This window comes from Lissotriton vulgaris, chromosome 2_2, assembly GCF_964263255.1.
Source record: "Lissotriton vulgaris chromosome 2_2, aLisVul1.2, whole genome shotgun sequence".
In the NCBI taxonomy this organism is placed as follows: Eukaryota; Metazoa; Chordata; class Amphibia; order Caudata; family Salamandridae; genus Lissotriton; species Lissotriton vulgaris.
In genome coordinates, this window is record NC_141688.1 from 106,776,446 (window position 1) to 106,803,748 (window position 27,303).

The 27,303-nt window shown below is 45.1% G+C and overlaps 1 protein-coding gene across 2 annotated transcripts in view; it reads right to left on the reverse strand.

Moving 5' to 3' along the window:
* MYO1E (myosin IE) overlaps positions 1 to 27,303 on the reverse strand; it is a 635,008-nt gene that overhangs the window by 311,679 nt on the left and 296,026 nt on the right. For both annotated transcript variants that reach the window (XM_086959387.1, XM_086959385.1), the window contains exon 5: positions 22,900 to 22,987. In XM_086959387.1, coding sequence (XP_086815513.1) covers positions 22,900 to 22,987 — 88 coding nt within the window. The remainder of the gene's footprint in view (positions 1 to 22,899; positions 22,988 to 27,303) is intronic.

Sequence of the window (27,303 nt, forward strand, 5' to 3'; positions counted from 1 at the left end):
TTACTCAGTAACAGCAAAATGAAGGCTGCCCGTAACATATCTTAACAGCAACCTTCAGAATGCTGTTCACTTTCACATATGTTATTAGAGAAAAAGACATCCTGGCAATAAATCAATTATTTTGAGATGAAATGGTTCTCTTGAAAATATTTCACAAAGCTGACTTCAGGAGACAGCTTTATGAAATATTTTATATATATATCAAATCTGATTGAACAAGTTAGCGAGAGGCTCAGATCCCAAATCAAAGACAAGGCAATGAGAACCAAATAGGTTTGCTCCTCGCAGGTACATCATATACAGGGCTTGTGTAGGCACTCAGGTGGTTCACTGCCAGCCTGTGGCCTTTGTCGCCACCAGATGTGCCATAAAAAGTCTTTTGACTTAAGGAAAGTGAATGCTTGAGAAAATCGATATCTGTTTACGTCTGCCCTGTGAAGAACAACAAAGAGATCTTTGTAACTGGGAAAATTCTTCTAAGGATTTATTACCCATACCTTGAGAAGTGTTTCTCCATATGCGCATAAAGTGGATAATGGATCAAAATATCCAGCTATTTCTTTTGGTTAAATAAATAAGATCTATGGGATCTATGCATAGGCATTCTAATGTTCACTTAATCTGGAGCAACACTGGTAAAGTAGTCAGGATGATAACAATTATTTTACATACATTAATGGAGAAATGGGTAATGACTCCGATTGAATCTGGTGGCCCGATCTGGACACGAGCAATGCCACTCATTATACCCAAGCTCTTGACTGTTAGACCCCCCATCGTGGAGCCCACCTCACCCCCAAAGGCTCTCACCGGGGAATTACCTTCCAATTAATAAGAAACTGTCTTAGAATATATAGATTACAAGCGAACCTTCAAATAGAAAAACTATTTCTCAAATAGCTCTCTCTGTTAAGCAAGTTGCATGACTTTGACCTGCCACCCTCATAACATAATATGATTATAAATGTATCATCTTTTTCAATTAGCTCCTTTACAGTTAATATATGGAACTCAATAGGTTTTACTTTTTCTTATTGTTACTTGCATTTATTAGTTAAAATCCTAATGTAAAACAGTGAGCAATTAAATGTCATCAAAGAGATGAACTAAAACTGCAAGGTATAGGTTAGAGCGTTATGATTTTTTCCCCAAGTATTTCATTATCCTAATATTTCAAAATGGGTTCATTTGGGTAGAAACCAATTCTTATTATTAAAGAGACCCCCAACCATGAAGTTACGTTTGAAATTCAGAGTTTGTGTTTCTCCAGACCAAGCACTCTTAAACTATACTATCTATTACTATGGATGACATGTAACTCCTACACCTTGTAGACCTCTTTCTTATGCAACGTTTCCTATACGCTGATTTACACATGTATGATTGATTGTCTCTGTGTAATATGTGTGTCATGTAAAGTGCTCTGACACCCTACACTAGTATGAGTGGTGACATAAAGCCAATCAAATGCATCGGAGAGAGAGCGATCATGGATGCTTGAGGGCCACTCTTAAAGGGTGGTAGTGAGGGAATACGTGGCTGAGATGGTCATTGGGAGGGACCAACAAACACTGTTGCACTGGGCGCCACCAGCGCTAAAGCCGGCCCATCCTTTGTGTTCCCACTTCGGAGGATGCTGTCAGTGACTAAAGAAAAGACACCTCTCTTTAGGCCCAGTGTAACATATCACCTTCAGTCATAACTGAAATATCTACCTAACTTCGCAAGTGTTCGTTAGAAACTTGCCTCAGTAGAACCTTTGAAAACTCCTGAGGCGGAAGCCGGGAGACCGCCGAATATTTTTAAAACTGTCACTGTTGTTTCTTTTTGTGTCACCACGCTAAAAACTGCTTTTAAAAAGCGCACTCACCCGGCAAGCATTCAGCAGCGGGCTAGAGTCACGCTCAAACAGCGACCCCTTCGCTGCAACGATCAAAGCCAGGAAAGCACTTTCCTGCCGCCATTCACGGCGAGGAAGCAAGGCCACGCCTACCTGAGGCCACGCCCACCCCCCTCAGTATAAATACGCGACTGGCAGCGTTAAACAAACAGAACCTTTGAAAACTCCTGAGGCGGAAGCCGGGAGACCGCCGAATATTTTTAAAACTGTCACTGTTGTTTCTTTTTGTGTCACCACGCTAAAAACTGCTTTTTAAAAAGCGCACTCACCCGGCAAGCATTCAGCAGCGGGCTAGAGTCACGCTCAAACAGCGACCCCTTCGCTGCAACGATCAAAGCCAGGAAAGCACTTTCCCGCCGCCATTCACGGCGAGGAAGCAAGGCCACGCCTACCTGAGGCCACGCCCACCCCCCTCAGTATAAATACGCGACTGGCAGCGTTAAACAAACAGAACCTTTGAAAACTCCTGAGGCGGAAGCCGGGAGACCGCCGAATATTTTTAAAACTGTCACTGTTGTTTCTTTTTGTGTCACCACGCTAAAAACAGCATTTTAAAAAGCGCACTCACCCGGCAAGCATTCAGCAGCGGGCTAGAGTCACGCTCAAACAGCGACCCCTTCGCTGCAACGATCAAAGCCAGGAAAGCACTTTCCCGCCGCCATTCACGGCGAGGAAGCAAGGCCACGCCTACCTGAGGCCACGCCCACCCCCCTCAGTATAAATATGCGACTGGCAGCGTTAAACAAACAGAACCTTTGAAAACTCCTGAGGCGGAAGCCGGGAGACCGCCGAATATTTTTAAAACTGTCACTGTTGTTTCTTTTTGTGTCACCACGCTAAAAACTGCTTTTAAAAAGCGCACTCACCCGGCAAGCATTCAGCAGCGGGCTAGAGTCACGCTCAAACAGCGACCCCTTCGCTGCAACGATCAAAGCCAGGAAAGCACTTTCCCGCCGCCATTCACGGCGAGGAAGCAAGGCCACGCCTACCTGAGGCCACGCCCACCCCCCTCAGTATAAATACACGACTGGCAGCGTTAAACAAACAGAACCTTTGAAAACTCCTGAGGCGGAAGCCGGGAGACCGCCGAATATTTTTAAAACTGTCACTGTTGTTTCTTTTTGTGTCACCACACTAAAAACTGCTTTTTAAAAAGCGCACTCACCTGGCAAGCATTCAGCAGCGGGCTAGAGTCACGCTCAAACAGCGACCCCTTCGCTGCAACGATCAAAGCCAGGAAAGCACTTTCCCGCCGCCATTCACGGCGAGGAAGCAAGGCCACGCCTACCTGAGGCCACGCCCACCCGCCCCTTCTCTGCCCCATAAAAATGTGCAATCACCGGACGCGCAGCGGACGGGCGCAGCGGGCGCGCCGTCAGCGCGCCGAAGGCGCGCCAAAGGCAAGCCCGTCTGGGCCCGTCCGGACCCAGACGGCCCTTGGCCCCGTTACTCTGCCAGGTGACCCTCAGGATCGAGTGATGTATACAGCAGATACATTATGCGCCCTACGACCTAAAAACATCCTTGCCTGCTACCACACGTTCACCGCAGGTAAGGCCTTCTCGATCTGCCCACACTGCAATCCGATTCCCCCCCCTAAATCTACCACACCCGCTTTGAAATCAGGACTTCTCAACTGCCGTTCCCTCCCTAAACATGCCACCGAAGTAAATCTCTTAATTCAGAATCAGGATCTTGACCTGTTGTTCTTAACGGAAACATGGCTATCTGACAACACCGACCCGGACGTCGTCACAGCCCTCCCCACAGGTTATCTCTGTCAAGCTTTAAATAGACCTAAAGGGAGAGGAGGCGGGGTAGCCATAATTCACAGGGAACAATTCATCTGTAGGATGGCTAACGCTGATATCGAGGACTGCGAGTGCGGCCAGTTTTCCATCCAAATCTCTCCAGCCCTCACCCTGGCAGGGCTTCTGATTTATCGTCCCCCTGGGGCTCCAGGCAATTTTATCAATTCCATATTCGAATCTATTTCCCAACTAGCTTCTTCCACCTCCAACTTCCTTATATTAGGTGATCTGAATCTCCACTTTCTAGACCCCATGGATCGAGTAGCCTCGGACATTAGACACGACCTTACATCTTTAAAGGTACGTCTAGTGAACAACGAGCCCACCCATGAGAAGGGCCACCTATTGGACCCTATCTTCACCAATATAGCAACGGTGACCACCAACCTACCTGTGACCCTTCCATGGACAGACCATTTCCTGGTCCCTTTCTCCTGGGAAATTCCCACACCTATTCCCCTAACCCCTAAAACCCAGGTTACCGACCGCCAATGGCACAAACTGTCACCTGAGAAATGGGCCCTTTCTCTTGCAGATTCCATTTCCGAGCTCTCCTCTGACTCTAATACGGCTGACAAACAATTCAGTGATTGGATCACTTCGTCTCTCGATACTATACTTCCAAAAATCACCACCTTTAAACAGCCTAAAAGGATATCCCCCGCTTCATGGTACACTCCAGAGCTTAAAGCCCTACGCCAAGAGTGCAAAAAAACCGAACGCTCTTGGAGACGCGATAAATCAGGAACCAATAAAAACATCTACTCTATTTCTCTTCTAACTTATAAAACCGCTATTCGCAAAACCAAACGCGTGTTTTTTCAGGAGAGAATAGAGAAAGCGGGATGCTCCGGGAAGGAAGCATACGCTATCCTTAAAGAGCTCTCAAAACCCCCAGAACAAGGACGGGGACCTCCTTCCGACCCTAAAGCCGACCAGGAGAAATGCCAACAATTGGCTAATTTCTTCCAGGACAAAATCCGACTAATCCTGGACTCAATTCCTCCCTCGAGCCCAAGGGAAGAAATTGCTCTCCCATGTTCGACATCTTCCACTGGTCTGTCCACGTGGGGCCAGGTCACGATAGACGAAGTACGGACGACGCTCAACTCCATGAAGAGCGGTTCCCCTAGAGATCCTGCTCCTCTTCGGATCCTTAAGGAGGTAGCCCCTTCTATCATCCCCTCCCTCACTCATCTGATTAATACCTCACTCCAACAAGGAGTTGTGCCCTCGAGCTGGAAGAAGGCTGTGGTAAAAGCCTTACTGAAGAAACCTGCTCTTGACCCTGAGAACCTGGCGAACTACAGGCCCATTTCCTTACTCCCAGGAGTTAGTAAGATCGCGGAAAAATTAGTCAACAGGAAAATCTCGCAGTTTCTAGAGGCCAATAACAAACAAAAAAATTCCCAGACGGGCTTCCGACCAGGGCAGGGCACGGACATCGCCCTCCTGGCGGCGGTAGAGGAAGCCAGAACGCTATTGGACGGGGGAGGATCAGTGGCAGTGATCCTCCTCGACCTTAGCGCAGCGTTCGATACCGTTGACCACCAACTCCTCATCGAAAGATTGGCAAGAGTTGGAGTGGAAGGTACAGCCTTATCTTGGCTTTCATCCTTCCTGGCACAACGATCCTATCAGATTTGGGAGAAGAACGCCCGTTCCTCCGAAATGCCCCTCCGCAGGTCCATCATTGGATGAATAGATCAGCCCTAAAGCTAAATGGGACAAAAACTGAGGTCCTTTTACTTGGCCCAAAAGGAACCTCACTCCCCCTGGACATGTGGCCAACCTGTCTAGGTCCTCCCCCAGACCCAAAGACAGAGGTGAAAAGTCTGGGTGTATGGATAGATTCTGAACTCTCATTCACCTCGCAAGCAAAGAAGGTCGTAGGGACCTGCTTTGGTCTTCTAAAGTCCTTGAGGAAAGTCCTGCCCCTTCTTCCTCCTAAATCGCAAAAATTACTAGTCCAAGGTCTCATAATATCAAGACTAGATTACAGTAACGTGATTTATCTGGGCGCTCCGGAAGCGACTCTGAATAAACTGCAGAGAATTCAGAACACTGCTGCCCGGATTATCACAAACACCCCGGCCAGATCATCGGCCAAACCCGCTCTCAAACTCCTTCATTGGCTCCCCATAAGGGAGAGAGTCAAATTTAAAGCCTTGTGTCTTGTGCACAAAACCTTGCACAACCAAGGCCCCCCAGTCCTCAGCAATTTTATCACCCCTTACATAGCCACTAGATCCCTCCATTCTAACGCAGAAAACCTCATCAATACCCCAAGATTTAGGAAAGTCCGTTCAGGAGGAAGACGCTTCTCGGTACAAGCTGCCCGTCTTTGGAATTCTCTTCCTCATGACCTACGTCTTGAACCACAATATCTGCGCTTCAGGAAGCTGCTAAAGACACATCTTTTTCCCTAGCTCCTATGCCCTCCTCTTTTGAGCTCAGCCCCCGGTCCTCAGATTTACTGTTTTAGGGTTCTCTAGCGCTGGGATACCTCCGGGTGACTATGCGCTTTATAAAAATAAATAATAATAATAATAATAATAGTGTTATACCATAATTTATACCTCCAATTCATATGCTGACTTACCCTAACTTGTAGTCTTTCCATTTGAAATGATGATCCAGCAGTGCTAGAGCCCACTGGAAATAGTTCTAGGTTTATTTCTTATCCCTTTTATGTTTCATGAAGGGTCGATGCCAACCTCACTGTGATCTGTGGAATGTGAGTAGATGGCGGGCATCCAGTCCCGATTTGCTTGGGAAGGCCTATTCCTGGGGTAGATCTTCTTCAGTGGCGGCTGCCACTAACAAAGGATGGGAGGGCAGGTGGGGGAACGCTGTGAGCACAGGGGCCGACGGATTAATAATAATTTTTAGAACTTACCTGACACCGCCGACCACCTCCCGCATTGCGTCATTCCTGCTGGTCTCTTACTGGGTCCCAGCAGCCCCTGGGACAGACTTCCAGCCAATCCCTGTGCTGCACAGCAGCACAGGGATTGGTCTGAGCGGGCTGAAAAGACGCCCTGCTCAGACCATGCAGTCTGTGGGGGTTTCTCAAGCCTGGCTGCTGAATGCAGCTGGGTTGGAGAAACCTAAGTGTGCAGGTGTGTTTTGATCAGCCTGAGACAACCGGCCAAACACACATGAGCACTTAGTGAGTGCGCAAGCACTCCTACTGCACCCTCCTAAGACCCATCCCTCCCTGCACCAGCCAGGGGGGCGCCGCTCCTCCGCCATTGCGGAGGAGCCGCCAATACTCAACTTAACATAAATTATCTCTACTGCGTCTACTGATAACAGATCATTCGCCTCCCTTCCAGTAAAAGACACCCCCACACAGTATCTCAACATTCTATATATATATCGACCAATCTAAACTCCCTGCTGTGTGATTGGGCAATTACTCTAACTGCACATTCATTTTTGCTTAATATGGATATTAGTGCACTGAGAACACCATTGGATAGTGCCATGCTGAGATGGTTAAAGGGTCACTATAAAACTGAATAGGATATGAATACCATTTAATTAATTACTATCCATGCATGTCAAACAAAACGCCAATGCAGGTTCAATGCCCGTGCTGCACGGTTACAAGTTGCAACACATGTCAATAAGAATAGCAAAGGGCAATTTGTACATTAGAAAAAACATTAGTCTGTGATATGCATATCTAGGCGTATGACTCCAAGAACATCCGCTAGAAAAGCCCCTTGTGCAGTTACCATTTTGTATCGGAGTTTAGCACTAGATTTTGGTAGTGTCCTGGTAGTGGTATGATGCTTATGTAACAGTTTTTTCAGTGATGTTTATCTTTCATTCACTTTTTTTTACTTTGTTTGTTTTTCGTATTTGTATGTGGTTTTATATAATTTTTTTATCAGTTGTTTACTACTGTCACTCTCAATTTTTATATCTTCTACTCTTTTACTTTATGTCTGTCTCTTTGTATACACCTGTTTGTAAGACCAGAGTTCACGCTCTTTCTTTCATTAGTTTTTAACTATTTCTTCATATGTTTTGTCTCAGTGTTTTTCTCCAATTGTTTCAATTTCATTTTAACTGGTATTATCTGGTTTTATAGGTACACCATGGCTATCTGCCCGAAAGGGATTGTGGGACTCAACTGTGAGGTGTAGGTGGTTAACAAGGTGCATACTTTTAAGAAGGGATTCTAAACTCTGAAAAGAGCTCAATATAAAGAGCAAGGCCAGGGTGGATTCTGGGTGTATGGCCGAAGTAGGATCTGGGAATCGTGGATTTTCAATTGAATCGCTGAGCGGAGATGTTTTGTCTTTGCAACGAGGATACCGGGAGACCAGTGGTGGTTGCTAGGTGGCAGGGACGGGGTCTAAAAAAAAGAAAAAAAGAAAGAAAAGACAACTTACCAACTGGTCGCTGGTTGCTGCCTCACCTCGATCCTCCCTCTGTTCCTGGCTCCCGGCACCACCCAGGCTCGCAGACTCCCCTAAGCCAATCACAACGCTGCAGCCACCAGCATGACAGCAGCATTGTGATTGGTCTGAGGGACCTGTTTGGCCGTACCTGGGACAGTTTGCCACCTGGCTGTGTAAAAAAAGCCAAGTGGAGAAATGCTAAGTGCGCATGATGGTTTGGCTGGCCATAGACGGCAGGCCAAACTGTCTGGGCACTTATGGTGCACCAACCCCACCTCCTCCCTCTGACGAGAGCCCAGCACCGCCCCTCCCTAACCTGGCTCCATACTAAAAATACAATTATAACATTGTGTTATTATCACTTTAATTTTCCTTTGCTCTGCTCAGAGGGCAGTGGGGCGATGGTCCTCTGCCTTAGTGGAGGAGCCGCCGCTTCGAGACACTCCAGAAAAGGATAGCTTCTTGGAGAGATATTTTAGAGTTTGGGGGTTCATGGCTTTGCATTCAAGACAGGCAGTTCTCGTAGAGCAGAGTGTCTTGACTGGAAGCCATTTAAGGTAGGCGAGTGCTGGGGTAAGGTGGTCAGTTTCTAAGCGTTTGAAAGAAAAGTGGTCAGTGCATTTTGTTGATAGAGCTGCTTAAGTAGAGCGAGTCCATTCTATGCTTCGGTAAACTGGTGAGAATGGGCACTGACTTATCAAGACGGGAGACTACTATAGCCTCAATTACTAACTTCAAACCAAAGTGGAAGTAAATTTGTTTTGAAGAAATAAAGAGGACTAGTTTGACGTGATTCTATCAGTGTAATTTATAAATATGTACTAAGAATCAAAATACGGCCACAAATAAATGACTGGAAGATTATTTTATTCATTTATGAGGCCCTATTTGATCGGCATGTGTGATATCATATGCCTGATCAGTTTCTCAACTGCATTGGTAAAGCGCCTCTGTTTTGGTACTCTTGAGTAAGGCTGTTGCTGCATGGGGGTTGAGATCCTGCTTGGAGTGGTTCTCCGGCAGATGCAAGTTATATAACAGACTCTCCCCAGGGCTGATTTCCCATAGGTCCCCCAGGTGTGAATCCAAAAGCAGCTTCATGGGATGCGTCTGGAAAGATGTGCACACTTTAATGTGGTTATACTTTGAGGAGGAAAAATGTGCATGCCTCGGACCGCTGTGCCGTGCAACACTACCCTTTTCAGAAGACAGCCAGATGTACCTGCGCAGAAAGACTATCAGTACAGGAAGCGGAGCTACAGTCCCACTTTTGTGCCCGACATGCCCATGCGCCATGACTTGTCCTCTGTTGGTCAAGAGTGAGACCGTGACCCAACATTTCCTTCATCCACCTCAGTCTGTCCAGCCTATTGTTTTTGTCCTTTTTAGAGAAAACAATACCTAACTGGAGGATTCTAAACTCCTTCCGATGGGCCTTTCTGGCCCCTGGAGATATTAATAACATCAAGGCCTATCCTGACAACAAAAGGAGGAGGCCACCAACCATGTTATGATCCTACTTGAGGGTACCCTTAAGAACGCTTAGCTTCAGCACACATCTGTCCCGGGAGGAAAGTGGTGTGCCGGCACACCACATGTGGTGGCACCGACGGTCTCGCTCTGCCCCAGTGGTGGCGAGAGTCCTGCTGGTGGCTAGAACTCCTGTTTCCTTTGTAGGTTCCTGGAGCCATAAGAGGCCATTGTGAGCAAGTGACTGGATGAAGATAAACAATTGAAGTTTGTCGTAGAGGCCACAATGGCCACGGGGTGGTCTAAAGTCCAGATCACGTTTCTGGGACACAGTGTCCAGCAGAAACAGTGGAGACGATCATCGTTTTTCAACTCCTCAAACACTTGCCTATACATTATAGACAGCGACACTATTAGAAGTATCATGAATCATGATCTAAGTAAAAGGTGTAACAATAGGTCTTCTCCGTTTTTAAACAACATGAATAAAAAACACAACTAGAATAAAACAAACGGAAAACACCAAAAGCAAAAGAGTAAACCAAGATGTGCATCAAACAGTGACACATTATTGTAACTACAGTAACTCTAATGATATCCTTCCTGAGTTTTGCCAAAAACTATGATGACATTGCCATAGTACAAACTATGGTTCACTGGACTTGTTAGGTTTACAATAATGTCAGCTGCTGAAGATATTCCAAAGTTCATTCTCTTACAGTGAAATACTCAAAGACTTGCTGAGAAGAGTATAATATACGGTGATTCCTTATCTAACTCAAAGGGATGCTGTCTGTTAGTCAGATCCAAGTTTGAGAACAAAAGTTCCACCTGAGCAAAGGATACCAACAAACTTGAGTTAGATGGCATTGTGCCTTGTATTCCAGCAGCAGCTAAAGGTGTTGCTCTCTTTCAAAGGCGGAGTTTGGTGCTCACATATCCACAGATGCACAGATATTGTCTGTAACTTATTGTGGAGCTTCCGCAATTGAGGCTGGTGTTGGTCCAGCACTGGCTTGATTTTGTCTAGTTCCAAAAGATTCTGGATTTCTTCTACGTTCTTTCCTAGGTGGATTGCCACCCTTCTTTGATTCTGCCCAATGTGTCATACGGGCTCATTAATTTGTAGAGCTAATTAAAATAATCCAAGCTGTTGAAGCAGTAGTGGAAATTGCTCCATAATTTGATGTTCTCATGTTATCCTGTAAAACAGAGCCTTACCGAACGCATAATTTCCACAATTGGTTTAATTAACAGACAAGGAGCTTGAATCTGCTTCTCACTGCATGTATCTCTTCTTGAGATGTTGCATTTCCATGTTATCGGTTCCTCAAATTTTCAAACAGATTGTGAAATCCTCTGCCAAAATATGTTGATATTGGATGGGGCCTGGGTAGAGATTTAGGTATAATTTTGTTTAATTCTTTTGCATATATTAAGATACAGGTTGCCCCACTCGCTAACACAAAGGTTTTTTGATGCAGACCTACCTGCAAATGGACCAACGTTGTTTTCTTTATGTGACTTCGCCAAATAAAATGTATATTTTCCATCTTTTCTGTCTTCTATAGAGTTCTTTTTCAGAAGCAGTGCCTCTTCACTATCTTCCATTTCTTCATTCTCCCTTTGCTTGCAATATTGCCACTTTCTTCTGGTGTCCTTCACAAGTGTCAAGTTTTCTCCAGGTTTGGTGACTGCTCTGCTCTTCCAGGAATGTTAGCCTGCATTTATAGCATGTCTCACTTTCTACTATGTTTTCTTGCCAACTTTCCTTGGACACTCCTGTACTTTTTTGCCTGTCATTTTCGTTTTTCGCACTTGCTAAATAACGTTCTTGTTCCCTACCTCCATGCCTTGCTGCAGGAGCTTCATCTCTTGCTTCAGTTTTTGATAGCTATAGAATTTTGTTGTTAGATCCATTTTCTCTTTTAATAACCTGACGTCAGTTGAGAAGTACCTATTATTTGCAGTCCTATGGCTTCGTCGTTGCTAAACGCACATAAACCACAGCAAGTCACCAATTTTCTTAGACATGTGGCAAACCTGTCTATTGTTTTATCCTCCATCTGACATGCAGTAATGGAAATGTATCCCTCACAAACAATATTTCTCCAAGGGTAAAATCACTCTTTTAAACATTTTATTATTTTGAATATCTGGTTTGTTTGCCTGAGTCTGCCATATGCATATTGATAGGAGCCTGATCGGACTCAGAAAAGGAGCATCTTGCGCCTTTGCGCATGCACTAGGCGGCCTTATTGGGGCCTTGTGTCTCCGTGCGCCCTGTTTCTGATGTTCTTGTGTGTGGACCAGCTGATATTTTGACATCGCTTGCTTGCGCGTTCTTGTGCTCACGTTTTCGTTGCTCAGCAGTTGTTGTGCCAAAATTCTATATTTATATTTATTCTGTACTTGCATTTTCATCCTACAGCTCTGCAATTTAGCCGAAGCATCTCCTGGAGGCCATCTTCTGATTACTTGTTTGTGCTTTTTGCTAGATTCAATTTCCTCAGGTGAGTTACTTCTCAGTTTACTTGTAGTGCAGTTGCTTGTCCCGCTCGTAGTCCTTGTCAAGTGGAGACAGCCGAGGTCAACAAAGTGTTAATTTAAAGTCAGCAACCCGCAGCAGGGCAATGGTGTAAAATGTTTCAACTCCTCAACCGCTGCTATCCTAACCAAACCTAAACGTTCTAGACAGCCGCTCTTGCTTACCCTCCCTGCTTGTCGAATGTCTGGAAATATTACTTCCTGGTCAGCTCCCAGTGCTACATAATCACTTCCGGCTGCAAGCTCCACGCTGCCAAGGCCGGATGGCTGTGAGCATCACTCCCCTTGGCGATCGATCCTGATGAGTGACTGTTTCAAGATAATTAAACTAAAAGCATGCACTTTTATTGATCAGAGTTTTGAAATTTGAACTCCCTCCCATAAAGAAGAATGATCAATCCATTAACTGCTGCGCTGAAGGGCTATAGGAACTCCATTAATATGGCAGGCTAGCGGGGTCTGCGGTCAGGGCACGAAGCAAGAAGAGAGGCCTACTCCAGTTAAAGATACAAAGACATCACACACAGGAGGGGATTGTGTGTTTCACTGCCCTGACTCTGAGCATTAGCTGGCTTATCGGTAGGCAGACGGCGAATGCAGAGGCGTCTATGATGCCTGCTTTGGTAACAGTGCCTGGACTTGCAGAGGCCATGACATATACTGTTCAAAGAGGTTGCAGGCCTGTCATTTCACTAGCAATTTGCTGGTGTCACCCGCGATTCGGTTTAAACACCTGCAAAAATGGGATCCTGCCCACATAAAGACTGAGTTCCACTTGCAAGGCCCGGAGCTACAAACTACGTGTAGAGTAAGAAAAGATTAAATGAGTGTATTCACTTGCAAGTAATAATGACCACCTGGCACTAGGTGGCATCAAAAACTGAGGTGAAACCGGTCCTGGGATGCTTGTGTTCTGGGTCAGGGCGGACCTGGCGTGGCAGTTTGGGCTGGACTGTTCCCATGAGAGGCAGGGTCAAGACTGATTTGCATAGGGCTGGGTCCAAACTGAGGTGGCAGGGTGAGCAAAGAAACGATGGGTTGGGATGCTAACCCAAGTGATTGCCAGTGGTTAGGCAAATTGCAAGCATTCCTCCCATCACATTTTGTGCGTTTGATGTACCACCCTAAGTGGTATGGGTATGCCAGAGGTGGTTCTCATGCTCACTGTCACAGGAATCAAGCTGTACCCGGCTGATGAGCCCATACTTTGGGTGAAACAGGTCATGGGTTGCTTGTGTACCTGTTCAGGGCGGACTCGGCTTTGCATTTCGGGCTGGACTGTTTTCATGAGGAATAGGGTCAAGACTGATTTGCATATGGCTGAGTCCTAACTGAGGTGGCATAGTGAGTAAAGGAACGATGGGTTGGGATGCTACCCTGAGCAATTGCCAGTGGTTAGACAAATTGCAAATATTCCTTCCATCACCTTTTGTGTGTTACAGGCACCAAAAACTGGCCTTGTTTGTGTAGAACTGCAGTTTCCTAATATATGGCTCACAAAATTAAATAATATTAACAGATTGCTAAATTGTATGTAGAGAAGCAAAATTGAAAATATTTAAATGTTCTGTCAATGTGAAAGAAGTTGAAATTCCTGGCTAAAAATTCTGATGGTTTTCTCAGACTAATTTGTGGGAGCAGTGCAAATGCATCAACCAGAATATAGTATGGAGCTGGGTGGCATCTACTGAAATTAGAAATGCCCCAATTTTCTCATTAAAGTGAACATTTAGGTTTTATTTTTATATTTATTTGTGAATTAAATAAAATATGACATTATTTGGGTATTTGTTTTTCGAATGCTTGTTTCTGTACTTGTGTGCAATTGGTTTGAAGTTCAAATCATCGAAATCGTTTAAGCCGGGTCTCTGAATTCTAGTAAGGACTCAGTGGGGATCAGTGGATTCCAATAGGTCCCCAGATTTCAGTAATGAGTAAGTGGGGGTTCACAGAAGTCGAAAGGTTAAGAAGCAATGGCGTAGAGGATGTGTGGGATCTTCCATCTTTGACCCTTTCCCATGTTTAGTCCATGCAGCATGAGAGTAAACCGCGAGGGAGCAGGGATCCAGGCCAAACATGCACTGCGGCTTAGCTCTTGCGTGATAGATTCTTGTCCTGCTCCTGGCACCATGGAGGAGCCCTCTCTGTCCCTGCTGCTCACACTCGTGGAGAAGTGTGGCTCAATGGTTGAAGCGGCAGACCCTGATGCAGAGGTCTAGCCCGGTTCAATTCCCGGGTTCAATTCCCTGCCTCGGCAGGTCTTGGGCTCAAAAATTCCACAGACCTGATAATCCTCGCCTCAGTGCCTATTCCAATCATGGAGTCCCACTCTGCAACTCTGGGCAATAGCTTGCTTAATCTCCACAACGGCCCCCACAACGCTAAGGATGCCTGGCCTCCACCTTGGGGGTGCCCAGGAGTGGACGCCTCACAGGGAAAGCCAGGATGGGTTCCACAGCGGTATTCGTACAAGCGCCTTGAGACCCTTGCGGGTGAGTAGTGCACTATACAAGTATCAATTTACATTTTTTTTACATTTACTTTACTTGCACAGTCAGGGTAAACTGCTCCCATGCCAATGACCCTCTTAAGTGCCTGACTTCACCCGACCTTTTTAGGTTTTGCCTCGCCAAAAAGATGCGCTCTGCGCATCTTTTTCGCGCAGGCGAAAACCTGATGAGAACTGTAGTGTGCTTTGGGTCGGCCCTCGTCATTCATTGGCTGGCTCCGTAAATGGAGCCTAGCCATTGGATGAGGGGCCTGTCCGTCAATGCCGGACCAGACACGGGGGCGTTCTCGACATTCTTTGGCTTTTGCCGACGTCACGCGACGTCAGGCGAAAGCCGGAACGCCCCCGAATCTGGTCCGCCATTGCCGGCACTTCTGCGTCTCTCCTCCCCCGTTTCCCGCCCCGTGACTGGCCGGCCGGCCAATCCTAGCGCGGCCGGCCGGAAGTGCCCGCCCCCGGCAGCCCGGGGGAAGAATGCCGAAGAGCCCATCGAGAAAATGACTGTGTGTCAGTCTGGCCTTTCCTGATAGCAGTATACGATACCAGCGCATTGCAGGAGTTCGGAAGGCCTGTTCAAGGGGAGCTTCATTTGCCAGCCCTTTGCGAGGTAGAGTTTTAGGCGAAACATCTTGGTTTCGTTCACACATTTCCCTTTCTTTTTAACTTGTATATGTTTGGGTCTCCTCTAAACCAGTCGATGTCAGAGGCAGCGCTTCTCGAGAACAGTGAAATCGATTCACTCAGATCAATGCAGCGCTTTAAGGTTCATTTCCAATCCAGAGTTTCTACACAACCTATTAGTTGCACATTCGGCCTCTCATCAAAATGGAAGTGATTTTCATGTCCGGGCTCTGCATAGGCCTAACCAGGAGGGATAAAATCTCTGTTCAAGAAAGTTTCTGGAGGCATGAGGAAGAAAAGTGGGCTGCAGGAAGAGGCCTTTAGGGAATGCGAAGAGTTGCCAGTTCCATGCGCGTGCCAGCCGGAAGTCCCAACAAGGGAGGCCTGAGCGAACGTGCCACGTGACGCAGGGCCACTTAAAGCAGCTGTGGTAAACATCTTAACGCAGTGAGGCCGGCGGAGCTGCTTTAAAGCGATGTGTACGTTAATGGCAAACGGGAGCTTTTATCTCACGGCGCAAACGGCACTTGATCTGCAGAGAGAGGCCTCTTAAACCCGGCCTGCCTCCCACCGCCACGTACCCATCTCCACGATAATGGCATAACCACGTCAGCATGGCCTCTCACGCCCGCGTGCACGCCGGGCCAGCGTCCACATGGAGAGCCGACAGCCACGCTTGACAACCCTACCAAGTACATAGTAGCCATGACGTCATACCGCATAGAACCCTCACTAAAGGTCGCTTTTCGGCGTAAGGGTTGTTGTGTTTAGATGAAAAATAAGCTTTTTGATGAAAAATAACGACCATTGCGCTCTCGAACCCTCCCTTCCCCTTCTCTCTTTGTAAACCATACACTAATTTTTTTTTCTCCAAAAGCCACTGATAGCGCGGGACCTCCCTGCAGGAAGCCGTGTTTGTTTTCGCGGGCACTGATAAATCACACACTGATCACCATAAAAGTGTGGGCCATAAATCCATCGGCGGGGGGGAGGGGCGGGCGGGAGGGCAGCGACTCCAGATGCATCGTGATTCTCACCTTGACTCCGAAAGCCCTGGACAGATGGAGCTTCAGAGTGCAGATTCAGAGTGGAGCTTCAGAGTGCAGAGTGGAGCTTCAGAGTGGAGCTTCAGAGTGCAGAGTGGAGCTTCAGAGTGCAGAGTGGAGCTTCAGAGTGCAGAGTGGAGCTTCAGAGTGCAGATTCAGAGTGGAGCTTCAGAGTGCAGATTCAGAGTGGAGCTTCAGAGTGCAGAGTGGAGCTTCAGAGTGGAGCTTCAGAGTGCAGAGTGGAGCTTCAGAGTGCAGAGTGGAGCTTCAGAGTGCAGAGTGGAGCTTCAGAGTGCAGATTCAGAGTGGAGCTTCAGAGTGGAGCTTCAGAGTGCAGATTCAGAGTGGAGCTTCAGAGTGGAGCTTCAGAGTGGAGCTTCAGAGTGGAGCTTCAGAGTGGAGCTTCAGAGTGCAGAGTGGAGCTTCAGAGTGCAGATTCAGAGTGGAGCTGCAGATTCAGAGTGGAGCTGCAGATTCAGAGTGGAGCTGCAGAGTGCAGAGTGGAGCTGCAGATTCAGAGTGGAGCTGCAGAGTGCAGAGTGGAGCTTCAGAGTGCAGATTCAGAGTGGAGCATCAGAGTGCAGATTCAGAGTGGAGCTTCAGAGTGCAGATTCAGAGTGGAGCTTCAGAGTGCAGATTCAGAGTGGAGCTTCAGAGTGCAGAGTGGAGCTTCAGAGTGCAGATTCAGAGTGGAGCTTCAGAGTGCAGAGTGGAGCTTCAGAGTGCAGAGTGGAGCTTCAGAGTGGAGCTTCAGAGTGGAGCTTCAGAGTGGAGCTTCAGAGTGGAGCTTCAGAGTGCAGAGTGGAGCTTCAGAGTGTCAAGAGCAATGCCAATAGCTCTAACTTTAACAAAGGCAAAACCATTGCATTGTAAATGCTTGTTAAGTCTAGAGGTTGAGAGGTATGAGAGTGCCTGTCCCTGCTAGAGGAGTGTCTGGAAATGTTACTTCCTGAATCGCTCACAATGTTTCACAATCACTTCCGGCTGCAAGCTCTCCTCTTCCAAGAGCATCACTCATCGTTATGATGACCAATCCTGATGAATGACTGGTTCAGAAATTGTAACTAAAAGCAAACATTTGGATTGATCAGAGTTCTGAAATACTAACTCCTTCCTGTAAAGAAGAATGATGAATCCATCAGCTGCTGAGGTGGAGGGCCTTCTCCATGAATAAGGCAGGGTACCGGGGTCTGCGGTCACGGCACCGGCTCTGATGAAAGATCTACTCTTCAGAGCACGCGAACTGTGCAATGTGAACAGGAGCCTTTCTATTTACTGCCAGCGCACACTTCTAGAGACCACCCAAGGCCATGAGAGTTCAAGCACACACAGCAACTATTTACAGTCATGAAATGCCTGGTGTACTGGAAGAGAGCTGCAGGCTGTGTAAGTTCTGTCTGAGTGCTGTGACAAGGTGTTGTTTGCTGCCCAGCAGCTCAGAGGAGGGCGGTTATTCTCCAGAATGATGGGTGGTAAGATTCAGAGGTGTGACCAATGCCAGGGTACTCTTTGGCTAGGTTCATTTAGGTTTAGTAATGATTTAGTAACATTGACATTTAAACGCTCTTGTTGTATATTTATAGGCTTGGCTCTGTCTCACTCTTAACAGCTGCCTGTTTTTGATCAGTCTTTAAATCCCTTTACCGGTTCAATGAGAAAGAAAGGAAAGCATTGAATTTGATATGCAGCTAAGACCTGGTCTTCAAGGGTTAGGATGTCGCCTACTTCGAAAAAGAGGCACCACAAAATTTATGCAACAGGAACTTAAGCTCCAGAACATCCACATCACTTCATCAGATGCACAGAAGCAACACAGAGGAAGCACTACCAGGAAATTGACCCCCATGCAGTGAAACCTAAAAACACTAGCCTGACCCGATTAAAGTCCCACTTCAAATATAGAATCAAGACCAAACTCTGCACACACTTAGATGAATGCACCCAGTTCCAAGTCACCAGAGAACAGAAATGTTCTGAATGGGAGCGTATTGCATTATTCAGACAAAAGTCCTTCTAGAATAAGAGAATTGAAAAAAACCCAATTATATGTCAGAGAGATGGGCTGCACTCTTTACTCAGCCACTGCCGTAAGCGTCACTACGGGTTAATAAAACTCCTAATGAAGCATTGAAAGAAGTATGTAGAGCAGAAGATAAATAATGCCATACCTGGATTAGTCATGAATCTTACTGAGCAAATCTGTTGTTGGTCAACAGCACTGAGCCTCAAATGTTGCACGCCTACGGATGTAGGGGTGTATCACTGCAGATGACAATTGCACAACAAGTTGTGCATGACACATACAGCATCAATTTCACAGTTATGGCAGTTGATTGCTTCCCTTGAAGGCAGTATATTCCAAGTTCTTCAGAGTCAACTGTGCTTAGTACAGAAAGGGCTCCTGCTGTCCTTAATAGGACACTTGAACAAGGGCACTCTTCATAAGACTTTTGGATCATCGAATTGCCACATACTTAAGTAGAGAGTTGCAGGTGGAAGCTCTTCTTGTGTTCCAATAATTATATTTAGTTATTGCATTCATATAGTGCTCATAATTACTGTCCGTTGTCTGAAAGCATTAGATTGATCGGCTATCTCAATGAGTAAAGGACAAATTAGAACATAATTTCTTTTTAAGGACTAGCAGCCAGATTCATCAAGCGAAATGCGCTCGCAAAATGGCCAGAATCTGAGAATCTGGCCCTTTGCGAGTGCAATTTTTGCATTTGGGATTCATCATCCCAAATGCAAAATTCGCTAATAAAGAATTTGCAAATTTGCGAGGATTAGCATTTAAGGAATCTCTATTAGAGATTTCTTAAATGCTATTCATGAAACATTTAAAAATTGCGAATTCGCAATTTAGGACCGCTATTTACCACAAAGTCAAACCTCGTGGTAAATAGCGAAAACTTAGAAAAATGCATTTAAATGCATTTTTCTAAGTTGCATGTTACACACACACATGTCCTTTGGACATGTGTGTGCACAACATCAGTGAAAATTCACATTTCAGGGGTGCTACAGGGTGTCCTTTGGACACCCCTGCACCCTTGAAATCGCATCCTTATTTGCGATTAGCCTTTAGGCCCATAGGAATGAATGGGGAGTTATTCCTTATTTGCGATTAGCAATTTGCTAATCGCAAATAAGGAAGCTGTAGGAATCACAATTTATTTTGCGATTCCTACATGAATCCCGTTTTGCAAGTCCTTAATAGCGATTCCTTAATAATCGCTATTAAGGACTCGCAAAACGGGACAGTGATGAATCTGGCTGTAAAGCTTATATTTTGTAGCGCTATTGGAAAATTAGTTGCAGCAAGTATCGTTGGACATCTTTCCCCAGTAAATAGAAGATTAAAGAATAGTGAGGTGTGACCATGGGCCAGATGCATCAAGCGAAATGCGCTCGCAAAAGGGCCAGATTCTCAGAATCTGGCCCTTTGCGAGTGCAATTTTTGCATTTGGGATGCATCATTCCAAATGCAAAAATCGCAAATAGAGAATTCGCTAAAATGCGAATGTTTGTATTTAAGGAATCTCTAATTGAGATTCCTTAAATGCAATGCATGAAAGTATCAAAAATAGGGAATTCGCTAATAGGGCACGCAAATTACCATGAAATACAACTTCATGGTAATTTGCAAAAACTTTGAAAAATGCACTTTTGTGCATTTTTCAAAGTTTCATGTTGCGCACACACATGCCCTAAGGGCATGTGTGTGCGCAACATATGTGCACAGATCACATTCAGGGGTGTAACAGGGTGTCCTTTGGACACCCCTGCACCCTTGAACTCGCAATCTCAATTTGCGAATCGCTAATTGCGATTCGCAAATTGAGATTGTCTTCCCATTCATTCCTATGGGCCTCTAGGCCCATAGGAATGAATGGGGAGGTATTCATTAATTGCGACTCGCAATTTGCGAGTCGCAATTAAGGAATCGCTATTTTTTTTGTGATTGCTTGATGCATTCCATTTTGCTATTCCTTATTAGCGATTCCTTATTTTTCGCTAATAAGGAATCGCAAAATGGATGCTTGATGCATCTGGCCCCATATCCTGTATATATCTGGATGACTTGCTGTGCATAAACATAGTTAAAGCAATTATTTTTACTCTCCAGCTAGAAAAGCACATGATCAAACATTTTTTGAAAAAATATAAGATGGACACCCATATTTCAAATACACTATAATGTGGGAATATGTTTTTGGATATGTTTTCTATATATGTGAAGTTATGGTTCAGCCATACTTTCCATTGAAAGTGCATTTTTTGATCTGCTTATTAATTGGTCCAGTGCACGGATAAGCACGAAATTTGCCTGTCTAATAACTCAGCTAAGTTTCGGCATGCAAAGTTCCTTGAATATACGTCCATGGGAAAAAGTTAAGTGGGCTGGGGGGAGGGGGGTGAAAAAGTGTATCATTTCCAGTTTTACCTCCAAAAGGAAATTTTGACAAAACGGAGCAAAGTTACAGAATGATTTACACCATACTTTGAATAAAAGTAGAATTTTACTCGTAAAGCACGCTTTTTTTTAATTTTGTATAAATCCGGTCAGTAATTTTAGATATATGTGTCTTTATAAAAAGCTGCCCGATGAGATATATGGGTTAATACTTTTGCGCAATTTGTCAGTTAAAATTCTATTTCTTAATTTGCTAATAACTTTGGCATTGCCTGACGAATATGCCTGAAATATGGCAGGGTGTTGGGGGGAGGCGGGAGAAATGTTAGTTTTCTAGTAACTTTGGCACAGTGTGCTAAAGGTGCTCAAAATTCAGCACAGGCACGGAAGGATTGTTTTTCTATTGGCGAGTCGAGTTTTCTGCAAACCCATCATGGGGCAGGTGCACATTTAAAAGTGGTGGGTATAACATTTATCAGCTGCTTATAATGTTAGCACTGTTGAATCTGCTTCAAATGAGGCAGATATTTAGCAAGTTTCATTTAGTGCAGGCATGGGGGGGGGGGGGGAGGGCAAAACATTTTTGATTAGATTTACTTATAACTTTGACACCATCTGATCTTAGCATGTTCAGACTACTTTTGGTCTCCTTATTTTCATGCAGGCTCATCTCTGAGGAGAGGTTTCAGCCACAATCAAAATTAAGTAAATTATAAGAAAAACAATGAAATTCAATGAAGAAACGCAGTTAGTGGGTTTTGGTTCTGGCTGCTGGAATTCGCCAGTTATGCTGAGCAATGCACACACCAACGCCACAACTCACACCGCCCTCCTTGCTTAAAACACCAATTTGGCAAAGATACAGTAACAAAAGTGTGATCAAAAAAACACATCATGGTGTAATGGATGGTGGCAGGAGTTATAGTGGGTATTGTGTGCTTTTCTGGCCAGTGCTGGCGAATTTCAGGGGTATATTTATATCCATTATACAAATAAGCACTCACTAAGGATTCCCCCAAGATTGCTCTCACTGGTTGATAAATAATCAAAAAACAACTTAAGGCTTTGGGATCATAATCCAGTTAAAAAGGAGCAAAGTGAATTCAACTGCTAATTTCAGCTTTGATTCCCATCAGTATTACCTAGACTGTTTTCCCTATAAAGCGGTTGTCAAATATGAGTCATCCAAAATCTTAATATCACAAACGAAGCTCAGCAGTGGTTCGAAATTCAAGAGTCTTTCTTCCTACAATATTTTGGTCTAAATCCCCAAAAAACATTAGTCGTTGCTCAGAGAGGAAGTTTGCACCATTTATTTATTTCTATATTTATGGAGTTTTATATAGTGCAAACTTGGCCCCAAAGCATAAGAGCGCTTTACGTAGGAGATAGCGGACACAAAAGTTACACACAACAAAATGTAGGCAATTACATGTGTTTCAAATAAAATAAAAACAGGTACAGGAAAGACAGACTTTAGTATCAATAGATGTGCGTTGGCATAGCATGAGCATATATTGGATATTGTGCAATATAATCTGTGGTGTTGGCGGGGAGCGCGCATAAAGCACAGCATACTACATAATTGAGTGGCAAGAATGCAAATTGGGAATACCAGGGGGGTGACTTATCTATGAAATAACGCAATAGATCCTGTGGCATATGCTAAATAAATAAGTGTAACATATTTGCCTAAAGCACTGTAGGATCATTGCGGTCGCAAAATGATCCGAGCAACAGAAAGCATGAAATCAGAGAAAGATACTATCACAACAGTATTGTCCTAAGCTCAATATGATGCTAATTCACACTTCATCACCCCCGGAATTTCATATCCCACTTGAATTCCATGTTCTGTATATAAACTAAGACATACAATATAAACACACAGAACATGACAAAAACAGAATAGGGCTGGACTATAAGTCCCCACTGAAACGCACTGAACAGACTTGGGTTTAGCATGAACAGAAAGAAAAAAATAAAATTCTAATATGGTCAATTCAAGAACCAATTTTTGTCACTGTCCCCATAAAAATATGTCATTTGGGGAATGGAGTGTTAAACCAAGGGATTGTCCAATGTCCACTCAGATGATTTTGAAGTGATATCATCCCCTCCCCCCTCTTGCTAGCGCACCCCCTTGGAAAAACATCAACTCACCTGAACTTTGGGGCCACCGCCCGATATTTTTGAGATGTAACCCATGATATATTTAGCTGCCACAGTTTTCCCAGCACCACTTTCACCACTAGGAGACAAAGACATGAACAGAAACATACATGCATGAGGCGGGTCATGGGAATGACGAGTGAAATGACACAGAAAGGACACAACATGAGATGCCATCATGACCTGATCATTTTAAATGAAGCACACGCGTGCTCCCTCAGTGTCCAGAGCAGGTGGCTCTGAAGTGCTTAGCAGTAGTAAATGAACAGGTGCACAAATTAAATACACTACTTGGACAAGTAAGGCACCACAGGGAACATTGATTAACATCCAGGAGTCAGTCAGGAAGAAGAGTTGCTTACCCAGAAACAAAGATCTAACAGATCAGTACTTTTGAAGGCCGGTAGATTAAGAACTCACTATACCAGACCTACTGGCCTCTTAAAGTTACTGCCCAGTCTATAAGATGACATTTCCACATAGGCTGTTTTTTTGTTTTGTTGTTAATTGACTTTTCAAATACAACCAATAGCAAATAGAAAGAACAATACTTGCACTTCGTACCAGAAGTTATGGGTTCACAAAAAACATGTAAGAACAAGCATTTGCAATGCAATAGGTCTCGATTTTTTTTTAGAGTTAGAGCTATTGGCCCTGTAAGCCACAATGTCTTATGCCTATGTGTTTTGGTATGGAATGTAGTGGATCTATGAACAGAGACGCAGCTGCAGCACTGCCCAGAGGACTAAGAATGAGGAATTACCACTGAGAAAAGGGAAGCAGCTGCAGCTGCAGCATTGCCAATTGGACTTAGATTGGAGGAGTTACCGATGGGACCAGAGAAGCAGCAATGTAAAGGGACTAAGAATGAGGCATTACCACTGTGACCAGAGACATAGCTGCAGCATTGCCTATAGAGGACTAAGAATGAGGAATTACCACTGCCACCAGTCGTAGCTGCAGTACTGCCTAGAGGACTAAGAATGAGGATTTACCACTGGGACCAGAGACAAGCTGCAGCACTGCCTAGAGGACTTAGAATGGAAAGTTACTGACAGGACCAGAGACACAGGTGCACTACTGCAGCAGTCCCTTCCTGTGTTCTGCTGAAAGGGATGATGGATAGACATGTGCAGACACACAAAAGGACCTATGTGGACGGGTGTGTCAGTTCATCTCCATCAAATGTTGCACAGATATATTTTGTGGTCATGCCTCATTACCTTAGAATGACATGCCTGAAATGTTTGTCTGTTCTGTCGATCTGCTTCCCCTGTCCCCCTCCCGTCACACCCTTTTTTTTTGTTTTACACTCTGGGTAGACCTTAGCTATTCTGAACTATGAGACGTGATGCGCAGCAGGAGCGGGAAGAAGTGTGTACTGGTTTCAGAGGAGGCAGATGGATTTACTGCTATTATTCCATCTAACACTAGAGAAAGCAACAACTTGGTGGTGAAGGATAGATACTTTATTTGCTCAGGGCAGGTGAGTGGTGCGTTAATGAGGCGCCATCTCTAGCTTTCTGACAGATGACCATCATTGTTCGGCTGCTGCCAGCAGATTGATCGATAGCTCGGTTGCCCTGCCCTGCAGTTAGAGCTGGCTGTCTACTTTCTTCCGCTAATCGGTCTAATTGGTTGACCTGGGGATGACCCGGCAGAAGTGGAGCTGAATTTGCGCATGCCTTTTCACGTAGTTAAATAAAATCATGGTAATACATAATGGGCAGTATTGATGCAGACGTAGTGTCTATAAGATACTTACGATCATGCATATATATCTATATCTATATCTATAGATATTTATATTACCTACTGGCGGTCGTCAGTAGGTAGTTATAGTTAGGTCCTAGTTTCCATAGGAAAATAATTCTTTTGATTTGCCAATATCTTTGGTGCCGTTTGATGAATCTTTGTGAAATTTTCCAAAAAACAGGGCTGGAACGTTCAGTTTGTGTGTTGAAAGTTTCGGGGTGATTCATCCAGCGGGGGCTGAGTTACAAGAAAACAGTTTAAAAAGGGTAAAAACGAAGAAAAGGGGCAGGGTAGAAACATCCTGACCCCCTAGGCCTGCTCAAGGGGTCCCACAAGGACCCCCATTGCCAAAAAAAGCAATTTTTTAAAAATAATTTCAGCAGAATTTGCGTTGGGGTCGTGAATCCCACAAATAAAAAATAAAGCGCTGGCTGCCGCGCTTCATTTTAATGAGGCCCCCGGGTGAGCCAGGTCCCGGGGGCAATGTGTATTTAATTTGCGTGGGCCCCCGCAGCCCTGGGGAGCTCCAGTCCATCTGTTTTCAGTGACTTCAGGACACAACGCAGACAAACAATGCAAACATTTAGGACTGAGGACTGAATAAAACAAGAAACTGCAGATGCGTGGTTAGATTCATGCACCTCGCTGACATGGTAGTGAAGTGCAGATGGGCGCCAGGGACATGAATTCCATGCATAGCGCAGGTGACTAAACAATTTTGCACTGGTGAGAGGTCAATTTTGCACGAGTACTCGCACAGACCTTCTAGTTCAAAAAGTCATTTCCACTGAGTGAGAAATGCAAGAACAACATTTTCACCAAATGAAATTACACTTTGCCATGGTCGGTTAGTGTAAATGGTGTGCTATATGAGTCTCAGGAAAAAGTTTGTTCAGTCACAAGTAAAATCATTGCCATTTTAAAAGGCAGAAACGGAAGAGGATGAGGAGCCCTGTCATAATTATTTATCATTGGACCTGGGTTACAGCTTGAGTGAAACTTACAGTGTAGTGATCATAAATGAAGCTGTGTTTACGCATGTCGAGATTTTATGCACGTCTTAAATAAGGATAGGGGATGCATGCACCGCAGAACGCTTGTTCTACCTGAAGCCTACTTCTGCAAAAATAAGCAGTGTTGCAAGGGTGCAGTACCACAGCCGGTCACTAGGTGTCTCTCGGGACCTCTTTTGGACACATATGCTAATGCACCCTGCAATATGGCTGGGCAAAGGATATGGCGAAGAGGTGAGGGCTGACGACTGGTGAGCTGGGGATCTGTGTTCAAATCTGCAGTAGGCTCAACAACCTGTGATAATGGGCTGATTGTGTTTAATTTCCCCGAGCCCAATGCTAGGTGCGCTATATAAATAAAAGTGTTTAATGTAAAATAACATAAGAATTCAATGCAACGTTCTCAGGGGTAGGCAAGCAGTTTCTTGCAGGGGGTGGGGAGGGACGGCAAAGGGATATTAAACAAGGCCACTGCATAGCAAATTATGAATAAAGTAATCAAAAAACAAAAAAACAACAAAACAGCAGTGGCGTCGGAGGGATGGTGGGGCCTGCAAGCAGTGCTGTGGGAGGGTGAGGGGGAGGCATGGGGAGATAAAGCTACGGCAAGCAAATGATGACCGAAGTTTCTTTCCACAAGTACACAGAACAGTTAAGGAGCAAAGAGGCAGGCAAACTGAAAACGAGTTCTCTCTAAGTATATATACCATGAACAGTAAGAACGCACATAAGAGGGCCAGTCCTCATGGGGGGATACAAAATTCCTAAAGAACGGACTACTAAGTGCATTCACCAATGAAAAGCCAGCATTTCTAAAGGACAGCAACAGGAACGATGGGAGTTTTTAAGAGCCCATATCCTAGATACAGCATGTCTCGAAAAGACAGTACAAGCGCTGTCTAGGCGAGACCTAAAAAATTAGTCACATTCAGGCAATCTGTGTGATGGGTGCAGCATGTGTCCGCCAAGGTCAGTTTCAAGCAAAGAGTGTTGACAGTGGATTGCGGAGCTTAGTCGGAGTGGAGTAGAGTGCTAGGGAAGTCATCTATATATCATGTGGTACTGTTTGATGCACCCCCCGCCCATCACCCTGGTCGCCATGTACTGCTCAAATGGAGCCTATATGTCCCTTGGCCTACTGGGTGCCGGCATAAGGGCCCAATAGTCCTCAAGCCACTCCTGTCATTATTCAAAATTAGCCAGCCAGCCAGGTTCTGACAGTGGGCAACACATAGGCTAGTTGCTCTCTGCAAGCCAGATGTCAAGCCAAGGCATCATTTAAAATAAAGCATAAATGTTAAAGAGCATTTACAGCAAACACAGCTTTGGAGAGTGTCTGGCTACAAAAAGGGTAAGAGTAAACAGGTGGGAGGGGAGTGAGGGACCAAGATGTGCACAACTGTAGATGACAAAAACAACCCACTCCCATGATCAGGGGTCTGCTTGCAGGGGGGAGGAGGGAGGGGTGTCATGGCACACGAAGTATGACAAGAGAGAATTCCCTTATATCTGCATATAAGTCAAGATTGCCCCTACCTACTCACAAAAAGGAAGGCATGCAAGCACCAAGCCTGACTTGTAGACCCCCCATGGTGGGAATGAAAAAATGACCTGCCCGCACCCACCC